The following is an 18,369-nucleotide window of genomic DNA, read 5'->3' as shown; positions in this document are numbered from 1 at the left end:
TTGTATATTTGAAGTTTGCATGTTATCCTTGTGGTCACGTGAATTTTTCTCTGGCTCCTCCGACTTTTCCCTCCACATTAGAAACTTGCGTTTAGATTATTTGCCTGTAATACATTTCCACATGACAAGCCACGATGTAAACTATCTGCAGCCAGGTCGCTTCTGAAAAAGAGACATATACAGCGAGCCTCACCTGGTAAAATAAAATTGTTTAGTTCTGTTTTAATTGGATATTTACTCGGCACTATTATGTATGTGTCCGCACCTGCATATATACACCCATACATATACAGTAATTACATAGGTATACACTCTCTCTAACATATACTGTATACACACGCATATGTATATACTTACACAAAGACAAATACACTCATGCAATTACCCTTAAATACACACACATGTACATATCCCCTAAATCTCCTAAACGCCATACCTTTTCCCTCCTCCACCCCCTCCCCTTCACAGGAGGTAGGCACCATCACGAGGAGTCATCTAAAATGTGGCTAAAATGTCCCTAGTCTCGATTTGTGGGACTCCGGATGTAGCAACGTACACAGCGATCCATTTACAGGTACCCCACATTTATAATGACCCCCCTCTCTGACTTCCTGCTCAACAGGTATGTGGTTGAATATCGTGGGAGCGGAGGAGCGTGTTCTAAAATATGTAATCAAGTCGTATTCAGAATAGTGGGAGAAATGCAGAGCCTTTAAAAAATATAAATCTTGTTTTCTCTGAAATGTCTCCCTATTATTTTTGAGGGGTATCCAAAAAAAATAGACCACCACCCTGTGTTTAACTACCAGAAGGACACAAAAACCTCTACTAGCAGGCCAATTGCAATGCACAGGATGACAGTGGTGCCCTGGGTAATAATAAATATTGTCAGGCATGTGACCCCTAAGTAGCCTGCTGCTGTGCATTGCTCAACGTGCCACCACCACAAACTAAACTACAGTATTTTTATTTTACCAGGTAAGGCCCAATGAGCTATATAGCTCTTCAACAGAAGCCACCTGGCTATCACAAATGAAAGCTCAACTAAGTGGCTTATCACGTGGAAATGTATAGTGGGCAAATAACAATTCTCAAAACGCATGTTTGTAAATGTGGAGGGGGAAAAACCCGAAGTGAGCGGAGAATATCCACACGACCAAATATACAGCATGCGTCAGGGTTGGGATCGAACCCGCGACCTTCTTGCATACCGGGCGAGGGAATTCACATCTCGGCCCACCGCGGCGCCCCACAAGCTCCAACGAAAGGCAAGATAGCGGAGGAGAAGACTTGGAATCTGTTTAAAATATTGTGACAAAATGTCACGCGAATAATAATTTTGTTGCTGGGAGTCATAGGGTGGAGGAGGGAGACGCGTGGACATGGGAGTCTACTCTGCATTCGGTCGAGGGCTCTTCAGCCTGCGTGGTTTATCGCCAAACAAAGGGCAAAATCCCTGCAAAGATACTCTGCTCTGCAATAGGAGGACTTGTATGAGGAAACAATGGGATTTAATCCTGGCAGGGGCATATGGGGTTTCACACAGTGGCATGTGGGAAACCCGAGAAGGGCTTAAGCGTAAACAAACAAGAGGAAGAAGCTGCTTGAGCGTGCTGTGTTAACCCTCCCAGCTGGGCTTGTCTTTCCATCCCAACACTCCAGGGCTGGAGATTAAGACCTTCTCTGTGTACATAGTATTCAGGGCATATAAAGGATCTGATAACCCCTTAAAGATGTGATACTTGGATTGCACGATTTAAAGGAATGGCTGTTCACGTGATGTTCTCTTTTTAAGTATGTATAATCGCAATTATTTCAACCATTCACGTTACGTAGATGCTTTACTTACACGACTGTATGTTAAACATTTTGAACAGATATTATTGATTTAAAACCAGTTGGAGACCACTGAGACTAAAAGTAATTTTTTTTTGTAAAATAGTCAAACAAATACTCAATCAATACAACACATTAAGCAACAACAGTACACGTTCATCTGTTAACGTGATATTTTATGCAAGATACACTATATTATGAAATACGATTCAGAAACAAACGCGTTTATATTGTCCAAGCAACAAGTCTAAGTGCGCTAAGAGAGAGGCAACATTGTTCCCCATGGCAAGGGTTGTCACGGGGCTGCAACACTGGAGAAGTCGCACGGTGGTCTTCAAGGCAAAACTTTGCTAAGCCCATTTTTTAAGATATTCTTGTCAGGCTTAAAAGGGCTCGCCGATTGGCCGGTCATCATGGCAGCAAAGTTACAGGACAACATATTCTTAGGTTTTTTCGGTAAAGTCACGTAGGTAAAACATTAAAATTAATAAAAGTAAAATACAATAAAAAATCACGACGTTTCGGAAGTAACACAAGCTTCCGTCTTCAGGTGGAACCGTCACAGCCCGACAGCTGTATCAAGTAAGAATATAAATCCTTGCAGTCACGAAAGCTTCAAATCTAGAATTACAGGACAACATCGCATAGATCCCTGACCTTCACATATCTGCTCCTCCGGACACATTAACTGAGTTGGCACAAAAGTACACAAAGTAAAAAAAAAAACTCCTCCCCTCTTCTTGGTTCTTTCGGTAAAGTCACGTAGAATGGAAATAATAAAAATAAAACATAATAAAATAATTCTCACGACGTTTCGGCCACAACAGACTCTGTCTACTCGACAGGCCTGCTCTCCACCTGAGGACGGCTGCTTGCGTCGTGGCCGAAACGTCGTGAGAATTATTTTATTATGTTTAAATTTTATTATTTTATTATTTCCATTCTACGTGACTTTACCGAAAGAACCAAGAAGATGAATCCCTGCAGTCACGAAAGCTTTAAATCGAAACTCCTCCCCTCTTTATACGCCACCTACATTGAACAGAGGGCTTTGCCCACTGCGGTTGATTCAATGTAACTTACAGCACTTTGCCCATTCTAAATGCGAGACGCAAACCAAAGCCATGGGTAAAGCAAACCAGCATAGCGCACGTGGAGTTTGGTTGGTGTAAATTGCAGTGGATATGCCATACGGTATTGTATATTCATTTGCGAAATTGTTCCCGAGGCTCATGGTGTTAAAATAATGATCACTGCCCAATAGTATGCAAATTCATGATCAGGCCCAACTAAATCACGATTATTCATTTGTAAAAGAAATACTTCTGTCTATGGAACTTGGTATTTGTTTCAATGGGCTATGATTTTAACAGGTAATAATACTTAATGAAGGATCAACACCATCTCAATCTGCATTGCGTGAGGAATAGCCACTTTAAAGGAGCCCGTCATATCGTAAAATGGTTCAGATTAGTGACGTTAGTATTTATTAACTAAAATGAGTGTAAAAAATAACAATCCATTCTTTGCAGGATTAAAGTATTAATACAGTGCATTATGAATCAACATTTTTTTCATCCTAATTCCACTAAACATAGTCCATTGTCATCAAATAACTAGGCCTGAGAAACGAACACTGCCAGAACCACCTGAGCAAATGCACAACACTCTTGTTTGCCACTGTTCTGGAACTGGCACACGTGTAAAAAAAATATTGGCTTCATATTTTTGTTGCAGACCAACCGTGACTGTTAGAGAAAGCTCACACAGAATGGCGGAGACAATATCAAGTCAGCCAAATGCAAGGCTGTGTTTTCAATTACCAAAACAGCAATTGTATCAGAACAAAATGTTGTGTATTAAGTCTCCTCTACCTTATATTACTTTTCTTTTTGCAGCCCCCAACCTTCAGGCCATGGCTAATCACTGCCTTCTGTTTTGGAAAAGGACATGAAAGCTATACAAAAAAATCCCCTTCCCATCCCACAAAGGCACCCCAATTAGGTTAAACGCTTCCAAACCTCTGCATGCCTATGCAGTTATGTGGTGAAGGAAAACTTTACAGCCAGAAGGACAAAGGACCAAGCTCTCTACATATTCTCACATTGAACTCTGCTGCTAGTGCGTGATCCTGCGCTTTATTATCATAACCATCAGATTGTCAAGTAGCACAACAATGCAGTGTACGCAAGTCCACAATGCAGTGTTAGCTGTGACGTGTTGACTGCAGTGCGCTTTAGGCTGACGTGTAAAATTGATAAGGTTTTGTTCTTTGGCAATGACTTTGTTTACCAGCGTGAACTTCATCATCTGTTTGGCTTCTTACTCCTCTTGTCAATGAGATGGACACCGTGCTGGTAAAAATGGGCTCACAAATGTGTTTACAAAGCGTACGCAAAAATCTCACCACTACCACAATTACTAAATTAAGTCATGTGTAACCGACGGCATGTGCGTCACAAGCAGTGCAGATTGTAAAGTTGTAGTCAGTGGCTATAGGAGGGATTGTCTTGAGTGAACTGGCAACTGAACAACCTTTAAGAAAAATGTGTTTAATGGAAGTACATAAAAGCACTAAAACAATACAATCAGAATGTGAAATACAATCACAGTTATGGGAAACCAATATAATGAGACGTACTCCAAATGTGTGTATTGTCGCATCGTGAAATTAAATCAAGGCCACCTTAATAATTCTCAATATGACAAAAAGCCCCTAGCAACGTAGTGCATCGGCTGCAGTGTGCGGTTGCTGAGGAGCAATGGCTATTTGACAATGATCTTGCCAACTTAGGTCTGATACCTGGCCAAGAACATCACTGGCACTTGGTATGTGAACCTGATCTGGATCACCCCAAGATCAACTCAGCCTAAAATAAGAGAAAGGCCACCAGGCGTACTGTTGACCACACAACCATCGGCGTTAATAATTGACCTTTCCCCAGCAGCCTGCGCATGGTAAACAACAGCTTTGTCGTTATGTAACATCTATTATGCAATGCGAGTGGGTGAACTTGGCATCTATTAAAAGAAACAAAATTCGAATGTGTCCCCAAACTCAAGCGCATTGGGTGGTGCTCCTCATGGTCACCGACATTGCTGCAAGCACAATTCTATCGTGTGGACCAGTGTCATCTAAAAACAATCCTTGACATCCCAAAATTGCTCCTCGTACGTAATATTTCATTCGGATTAAGAGATTAGGTGGCAAAACTTACGCAAGCTAACTCTCGCGCTCACTTATTTACTTGAGCACTTTCCAATTTAATTCGCTCTTTGGCATAGAGCAACAGAACACCATCAGGCACACGTGACAGAATGCACAGTCCTCTCGCTGACAATCTGCTACACCCTGCATAGATATGGCTGTGGCAAGCAGGCTGTGGAGAGATGTGAACTACCTCGCCTAGTATGCAGGAGGTCATGGGTCCCGATCCCACCCCGATGCCCGTACATGTGGAGTTTGCATGTTCTCCTTGTGGTTGCGTGGATTTTTCTCCGTGTCCTCCGGTTTTCCCCTCCACATATAAAAAACACGCCTTAAGGAGTATTTGGCCACTATACATTTCCACGTGAGAAGCCATTGCTTTGAGCGGTAATTTGTGGCCAGAACGCTTCTGAAAAAGAGCTACATAGCTATGTGTGGCCTTACCTGGAATACTAAAAAACAAAAAGTTAAAATTGCCAGAGTTAGTTTAGACCCCAAGCTCACCTTGCATCCCTCGCAAGAGCTGACACCATAGTGGTACCCCGATGACTTGTCCTGGCACACGAAGCAGGGCTTGTAGGCACGAGGCGGCGGCGGCGGCGACGCTGGGCTTGGCGAGTGCTCTTCTGAGCTCGTGCTCTGCGACTCTGCCGCTAAGAAACAACACGAGGCGCCACCACACGCTGCATGTCAATAATAAAGATACACAACGCAGGCACTAGATTTGGTCGAAGTCACCGCGCACGGCACACACGGTTTACTGCCGTGTGCCTCGACGGATGCGTAACCCAGAAGCTCCGCTGTTCTCTTGGGCCACCCCTATGGCGACTCAGCCTGAAATAAATACCCAGTGGGTGTGTAAACATCAGCACTTGGGGAGCCAAAGGCAGCCAAGGGGTTAGTATTGTCCACACCGCACGCTCATGTGCTATGCTGGCCACAATAGGTGCTCGCTAACCAGCATTATCTGAAACATTCTATACACTACTACGGTGGGGTGGGGGGGGGGGGTCATCGTATGTGTCTGTCTCTTTTTGGATGTGTTTTAAAGACAAAGAACCACTTATTGCATACAGGCTATTGGGGAAAGTCCTGTAGTTGCGAGAATGATACTCTGGAAATTAATGCAAGATAGGCGAGATTTGTATAACCCTCCCACAGACGAGTACTGGAAATGGAGGAACAGAATGAGTTCTTGTGGGTAATAACTGACATTTTATAGGCAGTGAATAGAATTATTTGGAAGCAATACAACGCTTTGCAAATAATCATCTTCACATGCTGGAGTTTCAGAATTTTATGGAGGCTTCAAATTTCTATTTCAGTATAAACAAATTAAATGCATGAAACCTTAGCACGAAATAAAATAAATTCCCGTGCCATTGTTTTAATCTAATTATCTTAAAATCCACGCGTACAAAAGCTAAACTATGAAAAACTAAACGAGGTTTTATTTTAGCAGCTAAGGTCTCACTGAGCTATACAGCTCTTTTTCAGAAGCGATCTGGCCACAAATGATAGCTCAACGAAGTGAATTATCACGTGGACATTTATAGCAGCCTAATACTCTAAACACATGTGTCTAAATGCGGAGAGAAAACCCGGAGTAAAATCCACACGACCACGGGGAGAACATGCAAACTCGAAATATACAGGCGTCAGGGTAGGGATCGAACCCACAACATCTTATATACCAGGCGAGATGGTTAACATCTCGCCACAGTGGCGGAACTCAGTCGTCTAATGCGTAGTTAGAACATCAGGTTGTTACATTTCAGCACATTGTTTGTCAATGGTTCTGCATGTATAAATGTCAAGAGGCTCTCAACTGTATCTCTGTAATCATTGGAGCCAAGTCAATAAGACTATATGTCATGAAATTATATCTTGTTACACGAACATCATGAACATTTAGTTGTTGGTTTACACAGCTTGTTCTGTGCTTTCCAGAATGCCATAATAGCTTGGCAATTTGAATCATTAATCTCAACAAAAATTTCACAATGCATAGCAGACAGGCAATTTAAATAAACATGCAATTTGATACATTAATAGCTTTGGTTAATTATTCATGTATTGTGATTGTTCTTATACTCGTTTAACCAGCAAACCCTCAATGAGTGTGACAACTCTTCAGGAGATTCCTGCCAAGTTTTCACAGCAGGGCAGTTGATTGCTACGTACTGTACAGTACATGCCAATCGAATATGTAATGATCACCGATGATTTTCAGCCTTTTGCCAATCAACCTCTGGATGAAGGGTCTCTTCATGCCATCTCATGTATGGGGGTAGTTTGACCAAACTTGACCACGTGGGTCTTTGCGGGACTAGCGTCAGCTGTGGCCAGGAGCCGAAACTCAGATCACCGAGTTGCTCACACAGTGCACTTACCACACTTTCCCACACATTTGGGGTCTACGAAAGGCTCAGCAGCTTGCACTGGTGCCACGTGAATGGGAACCATGTTCCTGAAAAGGTCTGCATGAGAAACTCGCACAAGTCAAGGGTCCAATTTGTATTGATTATTGGAGTCTGAGCATCATTACTGGTGACTTTAATATGCCCCATAAACCCCACCGGTGATGCTCCTAAAGCAAAAATAAAACAAACCTCAAGTTAAAGTATTTCATGGCTCAATTGACCACGGAATGGTGGCAATTTCCATTCACAGCCCTGAAACCAATGGTGGACATTCCGTAAAATATAATAAAAGGTTGCCATCCATCGTGGATGGATATTCTATGCTCATGTTCAGTATCTCACAGGGAACCACACATTAGCTGGTCCAGGACTATACAGCTGGCCAGGTTTATTTGACATGATGTGCAGGTTTTGGACACTGTTATAACATCTTGTGACTGGCAAAATACCGACGCTATTCTTAACCTCAATAAAGCTCATGCCCTTGGCCCTGGGCATACCCAAGAAGCAAGCAATGAAACTGCCCCATCAGCAAGCTAATTGGCGTTGACAAATGCGTCGAAGAGAGTGCGAGTTTGCACTGAATGAGCTTCATCTGCAACGCGAGCACGAGCCTCATCATCAGTGCTGCACTGCGGCTTGAATTTCTATCAGAGCACAAGGTGTAAAGCTGGTTTGTCCTATTCTTAGGTTTTTTCGGTAAAGTCACGTAGGTAAAACATTGAAATTAATAAAAGTAAAATAAAATAAAAATCACGACGTTTCGGAGGCAACACAAGCTTCCGTCTTCAGGTGGAACCGTCACAGCCACGACAGCTGTATCAAGTAAATGAGAGATTGCAAGAGCTACCACTCCGTATATATAATGGTTGGAGAGGGGGGAAGGGCCAAGTACGGCACACTTTTTATTCATATGGTAAGGTGAGGCTTAAGAGGGTGAGCCTTTGTTATGGAGAGGTACGGTTTGTCCTCTTTGTCTTCTTTGAATAGCAAGTATAAATGTATCAAAAGTTACTGTGTTAATAATACAATGTCGATATACTAACCATTCTTTGGCCCATGTCAGCATCAAATCAATGGGTATTATACAAGCGGATGAAGTAATGTAAGTATGTGTGAATGAGATTTAGTAATTATTGGATTTTTTTAAATAAGATATCATCGGCTTTGCAAAAAAATATTGTGCGTACCGATTTTAATTATTTTATAATCGTTTTATAGTTATTGTACTTTACTTAGATAAGCCTCACCAAGTCAACACTTTTTCCAGAAATATCCTGCCTAGCTAATCCCTTATTAAATGTTTTCTATTTGTGTAAAATCTGAGACCAAAAGAAATCCATGCATACTGGGGGATGTTTAAAATGTATATAGATAGGTCAGCAACTAACATGACTTGCATTAATCAAACGTACTGACTACCTCACTCCCCTACAAGTTGAAAGTATTACAGCATGTGTGTGATCCATTCATCCCACTTACAGAGCACTAAAATATAGGCATGCACCGCATAAGGGCGGCGGACATTGCCTAGCGGTACTCTGCCACTGCTGGGCAGTTCAACTCCAGCGGACACCCTAATTAATACTGTTTGACGCGTAGGCTTTCGCGACCAATATTATTCCTAATAATGTTTTTTTTTGTTAGATCGCGTAAGTAAAAATGTGTTGTTAACCCACCACCACCCGACACAACCAGTTAATAAAGTTTGTCACGTAAACAAAACCAATTAATTACTACTTCAACACCACTGGTGTGTTGGAGAATAAATCCACAACATTGATGGTGATCAGGTGATCATCATCAATGCTGCACTGCAATTCTGGCAACATTTGCCTGATGAAGCTGGATGCAATTACCAGCGAAACAGCACAGTACTCAAATTATAAATGTTGTGGGTTTACTCTCCAACACATGGGTGGGCTTAAGTAGAAACTAATTGGCACATTTTACGTGACAAACCTTAGTAATTGGCTGTCGGGTGGTGGAGGCTAACGACTAATTAACACTGCAGGTGTATTATCCGTAAAAAACACATGCGTCGTCTGCTTCACTGTGGATGTTAAGGATCCCATGCCGCAATTCGTTAACAGTAGGCCATTGTGTGCCGGTGTCATGGGACAAAATTGGAAAAATCACCCGCAAATTACTCACTTGGAATCTACGTGGTAATTATCGCCTACTCCTGCTGCTGCTAAACCTTGGAAGAAACCCAACTGGAAACGAGTCATGAGACTCAGCGAAGCGTTCCTGGGTAAACGGGCCAATAACACCACGAAGAAATATACAAAGATGCGAAATCACGATACAATGTGACACAATATATTTACTACGTTCGAAAGCAAAGGTTGCCTAATGAATTGGCTTATAACAAGAATCACGGGATAGAAAAAGCTTTTGTTATCTGCCAGTTGACCATCTAGAATGCTCTGTTAACCCCATCTGTCATCTACGGCAATGCGGATCTTCCTTCACATATCCAGGACAATTCCGACAGCCATCCCATCATAGATCTGTTGTTTACGGAAGCTTCATGACGCTGCCGAGTGGTGGCGCTAGCGGCAGTGTGTACGTGCCAGTATTGTGCTGCTGTGTACTGACTGTACTCTAATATATTTATGTTGAACTGAATTTATGTTCATGCCGCACGTAGCCAACCGTGCTAACCACCTTAGAATGCTAAAATGCTCTACAACTGACTGCCGAGTACGTCTGTAAAAGAGTATATTGTTTCTTATATCAGTCAATACGAAGCTTCTTTCCTGAAAAGTTGTATGTACTTGGAAAATGTTGGTGAACCATAAGTCGAACTCTCAGACAACCGGCATATTTGATAAACACGGCACTCTCCATTCCCCATGAATGCGGGATAGGAGAGCTTTGTTCCACCATGTTTTAGGCCTTGTAGTTAGAAGCTTCAGCCACAATCTGATTAGTTATAAAAGGCAAAAAAAAGACCCTGAAATTAAATCATCAGTACCAACAAGAGGCAGTGAAGAGGCCAAGGTATTATATGATGGCACGGGGCCCACTCATGAGCAGCTCTGCTCAGTGATTCTGGAAAAAAAACATTATTTCAATGACTCGGACAGACACCCGTGAAATGCAGATCCCATTGATAACTCAATCGACCCCCTTGAAATACACTTACAAAAAATGAATCACTCATGTACAAACATATTGCTTATGTCCAACATATAAACGTTTCAAACTTTTTCTTTACATTCAAAACACAGATTGTTGAAATTCATTACTTTTATTTTATATTAGCAAAAACTAGAGAGAAAATTTTAATTACAGATTTTACTTGAATACAAATTTATTTTGCGGTATTGCTTAAACAATACAATAAAACAATGAAAAATTTAGTTTGTAGCAGGACAAACCCTTCTAAAAATTATGACACCTTGTTACTCAGAAAAAACTCTATAGTCAGGTTATGAACAATTAATTATTTGGCTAATACCATTAAAAATGCTCATCAATCAAATCCGCGAACAAAATACATATACACAGAATGAAACATACATCACGAAAAAAAGTACGCCACGAGTCTGCCGTTTATTTTTATTTTTTGTTAAACAGTGTGGTGTCTTTGTAGTCTCACTGTGCAACTTCAAATAAACATTTTGATGTTAACGGTGTGAATATTGGCAGCCCAGCTCGGCTTGATGGGCCAGCTGCATGGCAAATCATAGTCCATCCAGCCAGAGTCCCTGTGGTGCAATGCTATTCCACAAAGGGCCAGCATTTGAGGGCCCCCACTGGGACGCTACTAAGTTAGGCAATGTGGCAAACTCTGGGCCAAGTGGAGGGAGCCAGCACACACACACAGACACACGCCCCACTGCAAGCCTACACACAATTCCTGCTTTTGAACACGCATTCTAACCAGAGCCAGCTGCTGGCAAAAACAGCTCCGTGCTCTCTGCAACCCCAGAAGATCCATTACAGGTGTTGCCTCATACCATATTTTGAGACATAAAAGCAGCACTCTGTTCTACAGTAATGACACACTAAAGTTCAAATTCTAGGCACCCCCGAATTCGTTTCCTCCAGTTGCAGTATATGACAAAAGCACATCTTTACATTGCTGGTGTAAATAAGGTAAAAAAGGCACTTTTATTGGTATTATTTTTGACTGCAGATGTGCCAATAAATGAATACGTTACGAGCAAATCAACAGATTACCACTGCATTTTTGCAAAATGAGAGTATTCGTTAAAAAACTGAGAATGTTGTGACGTATTAAAAAAAACATAAGGCATACTGCCTGGATTTGTAATGTTTATGCTGATGACATGATTACAATACCTTTTCATACAGTTAACCTATTTAAACATGGTTATTAATAACGTGACATTTTTGTTCAGCTTTATTCAAGTTTCCACCATTGCATACGTGTGCACTGTGATTTGTCTACATAAATGCATAGATTCACGTGTGCGAGTTATGTCTAAACACTAGTTGTCAAGCTTCTGTTCGTAACAGTTTTCAGTGTTCCATATTTTTAACACATTGTTGATGAAGATAACCTTAGTAGTAGTAATAAGTTTTTACCCTTTTATCTGGTACAAAAACTGACACCTTTATACAAGGGATCATGTTTGCAATAACCACAACACAAGCAGTCAAAATTCAAACAAAAAGAAACAACTCTGATAATGATAATGTATGCACTGTCATTGAAGTTGATTGGTCCACACCCGAGACAGCTTTTCTTAGAGCCTAATCTCCATTGGCGTTGGACCAGATGAAAGGGTAAAAACCTAATACTATATTTTGCTACTGGTAAAGGAGGTCTCGGTGTAAATGCTTACCTCGAGCTCTCAATACTCTGATAGTGCGCTGTTTTTTTAGTTGTACGCCTTTTGGCGTCATTTGGTCCAACACCAATGGAGACTAGGCTCTAAGAAAAGCTGTCTCGGGTGTGGACCAATCAACTTCAAGGACAGTGCATACATTATCATTATCAGAGTTGTTTCTTTTTGTTTGCATTTTGACTGCTTGTGTTGTGGTTATTGCAAACATGATCCCTTGTATAAATGTGTCAGTTTTTGTACCAGATAAAAGGGTAAAAACCTATTACAATATTTTACTACTGGTAAAAGAGGTCTCATAGTGTAAAAGATAACCTTGTTGTGTCCATACGTTAAATTATCATTATATTCCTGCGCATATATATTTATTGTCAGACCCATTCAAGCAATAATGCTTCCCTTCGTTTTGATTTTTGGCGAGATCTATTTTCAGGTGTGTTACCAACTAAATTGTTTTGTCAACTTGTGCAAACTGTCAAGTGCTTCCAAATATTGGCAATGTAAACCTTGCTACAACATTTTCCAGCTCTCATAACCCTAAACATTTAAAAAACAAATGTGTTAAATTTCCATTCTTTTTTGGTTGAGAACATTTTCCACAAGTCTGCTCTGTTCAGTGCACAGCAATTACAACCACATGTGGTAACATTGCAGCAGTAGTCCTTTATTTGTAGGAAAGTTTTAACCGAGTATTATGATTTTTTTCAGAAGGGTACTTGCTTTGGATTTTTCGCCAATTTTCATTCAATGCTTTACGTGTGGGAGAACACCAAAATGTCTGATGAAATTTATACTAAATTTGAGATCATTTACTTGACGTCATGCCTCCTTGAAGGAAGCTCACAGATGCGTCTCTCATGCACATAGTGATGTATACATGATCCATAAATCATGCCCCTTAAGGATTGCATTACAAGCGTGCACCGCCATTGGTCGCATGTCGCAATAATTCCTGCATGGTGAAATAAATATAATCGAGCAAGAAATATGTCAATGAAATTAACACTACAGTAGTTAGAAAGGACATCAAACTAGAAATAATAAACGTGAACGTTCATGCAAACTAGTTCATTGTTTTACCAAAGTGTAAGGTTATTTTTATATTGACAATAAAATGTGCATTAAGCTATTATTACTATACAGCATTCAATAAAATCAAAGATTTACCAAAAATATGTAGGGCAAATGTGATATGACCGAGCAGAAATATACATCTTCCTCTTGAAGTGTTTTTGTTTACTATTCCATTACTGGAATGTAAAACTAATATTCGTTTCATCTTAACAACACTGGCATTAGAGCAAAAAGCGAATTTGCTAAAGTGCCTACACATCACATGTGACGAGTCAGCCACAACACAAGAATATCTGCCCTTGGAACTACCCAGGTGCATACTTGGACATAGTACACTTCAGTCAATGAGTGCTTGTCATAAAATAATAACCCATTAATAAGCCAAGTTAAAAGTGCACAAATTGAACTTTAGGAGTGTAATCAATCTTAGGTTATTCAAAATATTATGTAACGCGCGAGACCTTCGATGGGTTAGTTTAATATTGTAATTCAAAGAAGTCAAGATGTATGAACAACTATAACCTTTCTAAGTCTGGTTTTATTACAGCATCGTAAAAATATAGTACACTTACATCTTGTTTTCAATGCAACATTTTTTTTTGAGAGCCTTCAAAGTCAACGTTGCATATCTTCATGCGACTGCCTTGGCGAACGCGATGCGTAAATCATTAGTGCCACGTTCTTCATGACCACTGGGGAGCGTGCTGGCCCAGCGTGTGTCTGTGTGTTCCCACTGGAGCCCGACCAGGCCAATCGGACACCGAATTGGCTCACGAGCACGCTTTTCACTCTCTCATTTACTGCGCACTTTCACCCGAGTCTGCATCGGAATCAGTTTGGACAACAAGGAGCCAACGCATAGGATGAAAAATAAGAATAGGTTTTACCATACTCCAAGGTTCTTTCGGTAAAGTCACATAGGTGAAAATAAAATAAAAACAAAAATAACTAAATCACGACGTTTCGGAGGCAACACAAGCTTCCATCATCAGGTGGGACAACCAACAGCAAAACATTTTTTATTGTAGTGGGCAGAGAGCGCTGTATGTGACGAGTTTTACCATTTATGGCAATTAAACAGGCGTGTTAAGATGTTCAAACACCACATAGATACCTTTTGCAAGGCATCAAGTCGGCATAAACCACACGTATTTTCAGAAAAACATGGAAAAAAACGTGCTCTGATTATAAAGGTATTGTCTTTGAATGCAGTGATGAGACAAGGCCATAAAAGTAGGCCGTCTCGGGTGTAGGTTAAAAAGGTCCCATGGATATAGAGGAACGAGTGTTCAAGCAGTGCAGGTATTGCCTGCTACAACATACGGATCAGAAACAAGGTCAGTGACGAAGAGGGTGGGAACAAAGATCCAAAGTTTACAAATTAGGATGCGAAGATGCTTGCTTGGAATCGAGACGATAAGAGAGGAGCAAATGTTAATAGAAGATATGCCCCTGATTCCAAACGTACACATTTACTGTTAATTCATTGCTAGGACACGTTGCGAGAAGGGATGGATGGACAGTTAGGCGAGAATAACTTATGAGTGGCAGCCAAAGGATGGAAAGGGCCCAGGAGCGAAAGCGCCCACGAGGGCGTCCACCGTGGAGATGCAGTGATGAGACCGGCTTGAGTGCTTGTGCCAAGTACGACGTTGTTGGGTCAAGAGGGATGGCGGCGGCAACTTCGAGAAAAACTTCTTCGTCTGTGGATTGATCACGGCTGATGTTGATGATATCAGTGTGCGATAGAGTGAAGGTGAAGCCAATAAACGGGATTAGGTCGTCATCAGAGGGCATTCTGACACCAGTCATTAGTGCCAAAGTTGATGCCTTGTTGTTAGTCCATCGTAATCGATGGGGACCATGACATCAGACCACGGTTAGGGGTTGGTTGCGGTGAGTCCAGATATGGCTGATGAGTCAAATCTGGACACGAAAGGACCGGCTGCTGTACATTGGGACACAATAATTTGAGCCCATAGGAGGACAAGTCTGGCAATTCTTGATTTGCAAACTTCTATCCTCCTGTGTGTGAGCTGCACCAGGTGGAGTGGCCCTGTGCAATGCTGTCCCATGTCCCGGGATCTATGTCGTAACACTTGAGGGTGTTCTTGAAGCGTTCCTCAGCACAGCACGAATACTTAGCAAGTCTGCCAGGGCGAGGAATTGTGTCCTGCCATCTGATCTTGAGTAGTCTTCGCAAGCACATCATGTATAAACGATTCAGCCTCTTGGCATGGCGGTTATAGGCTGTCCCACATTTCAGAGGCATACGGCAGGGTGGGTAGGATGACAGCTCTGTAATCTTTGAACTTGGTTCAAAGGCTAATGCCTCTTTGTTCCCACTTGGCCGCAGTCTGCCAAAGGCTACACCAGCCTTGGTAATTCCGTCATTGACCTCGTCAACATGAATGGCTTCGGAGAGGGTGCTGCCCAAACAAGTAAACCTATCAGCAACAACAAGCTTCTGTCCCTTGACAACGATGGTTGGTTCCAGCAAACTGCTTCCCTAGGGGTAGGCTGGTGCATGACCTCAGTCTTTTTGATGCTGATTATTGCATGTGTAGTGCTCTTAATGAAGACACACACTACGTCGTTGGAGGCAATCCGTTTATTAACGCTTCCTTTAATCAGGACCTTTTTGGAGCTGGTTCTATAATTGGTGTAGACGTCCTTGTCACTACGTAATCCCCGATACACGAGGCAATTGCAGCTCCACGACCCGACGACGTGACCCGACCCACCGAACTTTACTCGCTCAATCGACCCTCGATCATCTCTGCGCCCCCCTTTATCCTGTTGCGTGCTCTATTCCCCTAGTGGCGGATATACCGTCATTATACTCGACCCTGGATCATCTCCGCGCCTTTCCTTCACCCTGTTCAGCGCTCTATCCCCCTATTGGCGGATATACTGTACCATCACTACACTTGCAGTGGAGAAATGAAGTGACACTGTGCTGCATTTACAATTCGGAAAGTATTTAGCACACTTGTTACCTAACAACCACCTCCTGCACTTTGGCTCTGGCTTGGGAGTCTCCACACGTTGAAGAGTTTGCCATCAGTAGGGAACCCGATGCTTACGCTGGCATCATTACACTATGTAACACAATTTGTTTCTGGGTAGTAAGTGTTATTTCGTAATTGTGTATGACTAAAAAGTATAGAAAATGGCTATTACTCCCCACAAATTTTGCTTTTGTGACCATGACAGTGATATTTTGAAATTTACCTATTTTCAATGAGAAAACGGGCCAAATTATGTCTTTTCGTTCACATAAAGTCGGAAAAAATAAACATGAATAAAAATTAACGTGTATTTATACTAAAGAAATACAAAAAATTACTATGAAAGATTTAGAAGCGAGCAGTTTTTCAAGATTTACGATTATACTGTAAATCACTTTCACGAATCAGCCCCCAAATGTAGTCTCCCATTATGTTCTCGTGATACTGTCCTGGGTAACGACGTTCAAAGTCCAGTACATCCTGTTGGAAGCGCTCGCCTTGCGCCTCCGAGTACACTCCCATGTTCTTCTTGAATTTATCAAGATGAGCATCAAGGATATGGACTTTGAGGGATATCCTACAGCCCATTGTGCCGTAGTTCTTCACCAGTCTCAACCCGCTCCACATAGTTTTCGACCTTGTGATTGCCCAGGAAGCCACGAACCACTGCGACAAAGCTATTCCAAGCCGCTTTCTCCTTACTAGTGAGCTTCTTGGGGAATTCATTGCACTCCAGGATCTTCTTTGTAGTCTGACGAAAACACCGGCTTAGACCTTTGCCTCAGACAGCTTAGGGAAGAAGTCTTGAAGGTACTTGAAGGCTGCAAACTCCTTATTTACAGCTCTGACAAATTGTTTTATAAGGCCCAATTTGATGTGCAGTGGTGGCATTAGCACCTTCCGGGGGTCCACCAGTGGCTCCCACTTGTCGTTGTTCCTCCCCACAGAGAACTCGGTCCGCTGTGGCCAGTCCCGTCTGTGGTAGTGCACCTTGGTGTCCCTGCTGTCCCAAAGACAAAGATAGCAGGGAAACTTGGTAAAACCGCCTGGGAGATCCATCAGGAATGCCACCATTTTGAAGTCTCCGATGACCTCCCAGCCGTACTCATCATACTTCAAGGCGTCCAGCAAGGTCTTGATGCTGTTGTAATCCTCTTTGAGGTGCACCGAGTGAGCCAGGGGAAGAGACGGGTACTTGTTACCATTATGGAGCAGCACGGCTTTGAGGCTCCTGGATGAGCTGTCAATGAAGAGTCGCCACTCATTCTGGTAACAGGCGATTCCGATTGCCTCAAACAGATTGGTCACATTGTGGCAGAAGCAGAGCCCATCTTGACGGGTGAAGAAGCTGCAAAAAGGTTGGTGACACTTCCTCGAATCTGCTACTTGCACACTTTTATCCAACAAGTTCCGCTGCCTAGACGTCAAAAGCTCGGCATTGGACTTGGTGAGAACAAAATCTCTGATCAAGTCGTTGAGGTCTTTTTGGTTTGGGTAGTATGGGTTTCCCTCCTCAGCTCCACCTCTGAAATTGTCATCTAGATCTACAGCGTCTTCCTCGCTCTCTGACTTGCTGCTTTCTTCTAAAGACGGCTGCTCTCTCTCCGGAGGAGTGGGTACGGGGGAGCTCATGGCAGTGTGGCACCGGAGCGATGGATGAAGGAAGGTCCAAAGGAGGAGGCATCAGGAAGCATGTCGGAAAACATTGTTCTGAAGTGGGTTGGGCACTAGCAGATAGCCTTTTGCTGGACTCCATTTGGCGACTGGGAAGGGGTCTGGAGGCTCATTAAAAGCTTGGGCAAGCATGCCGTCACAGAATTGCCTCACCGTTTTTATAAAATTTTCTGGACAGCCAAATTTGGCCATCATTTTCCACAGGCCCTCATGACACACCGTGTCGAAGGCCTCAGTCGATCTGGTCAGGATGACAAATATGGAGTATATATATCCCGGTTTAGCTCCGAACGTTGTTTCTGGAGTTAACGGGCAGAAAAGAT

At 42.3% G+C, this 18,369-nt stretch overlaps 1 protein-coding gene across 3 annotated transcripts in view; it reads right to left on the bottom strand.

The window, feature by feature from the left end:
• The window catches only part of LOC133345872 (retinoic acid receptor alpha-like), a 262,449-nt gene that overhangs the window by 49,520 nt on the left and 194,560 nt on the right, over nucleotides 1-18,369 (bottom strand). For all 3 annotated transcript variants that reach the window (XM_061556935.1, XM_061556936.1, XM_061556934.1), the window contains one exon: nucleotides 5,549-5,697. In XM_061556935.1, coding sequence (XP_061412919.1) covers nucleotides 5,549-5,697 — 149 coding nt within the window. The remainder of the gene's footprint in view (nucleotides 1-5,548; nucleotides 5,698-18,369) is intronic.

This window comes from Lethenteron reissneri, chromosome 23 (assembly GCF_015708825.2).
Source record: "Lethenteron reissneri isolate LAM-NWPU_2019-01 chromosome 23, ASM1570882v1, whole genome shotgun sequence".
Classification (NCBI taxonomy): Eukaryota; Metazoa; Chordata; class Hyperoartia; order Petromyzontiformes; family Petromyzontidae; genus Lethenteron; species Lethenteron reissneri.
The sequence above is the reverse complement of the archived record's forward strand: the minus strand, read 5'-3'. Positions and strand labels throughout refer to the sequence as shown.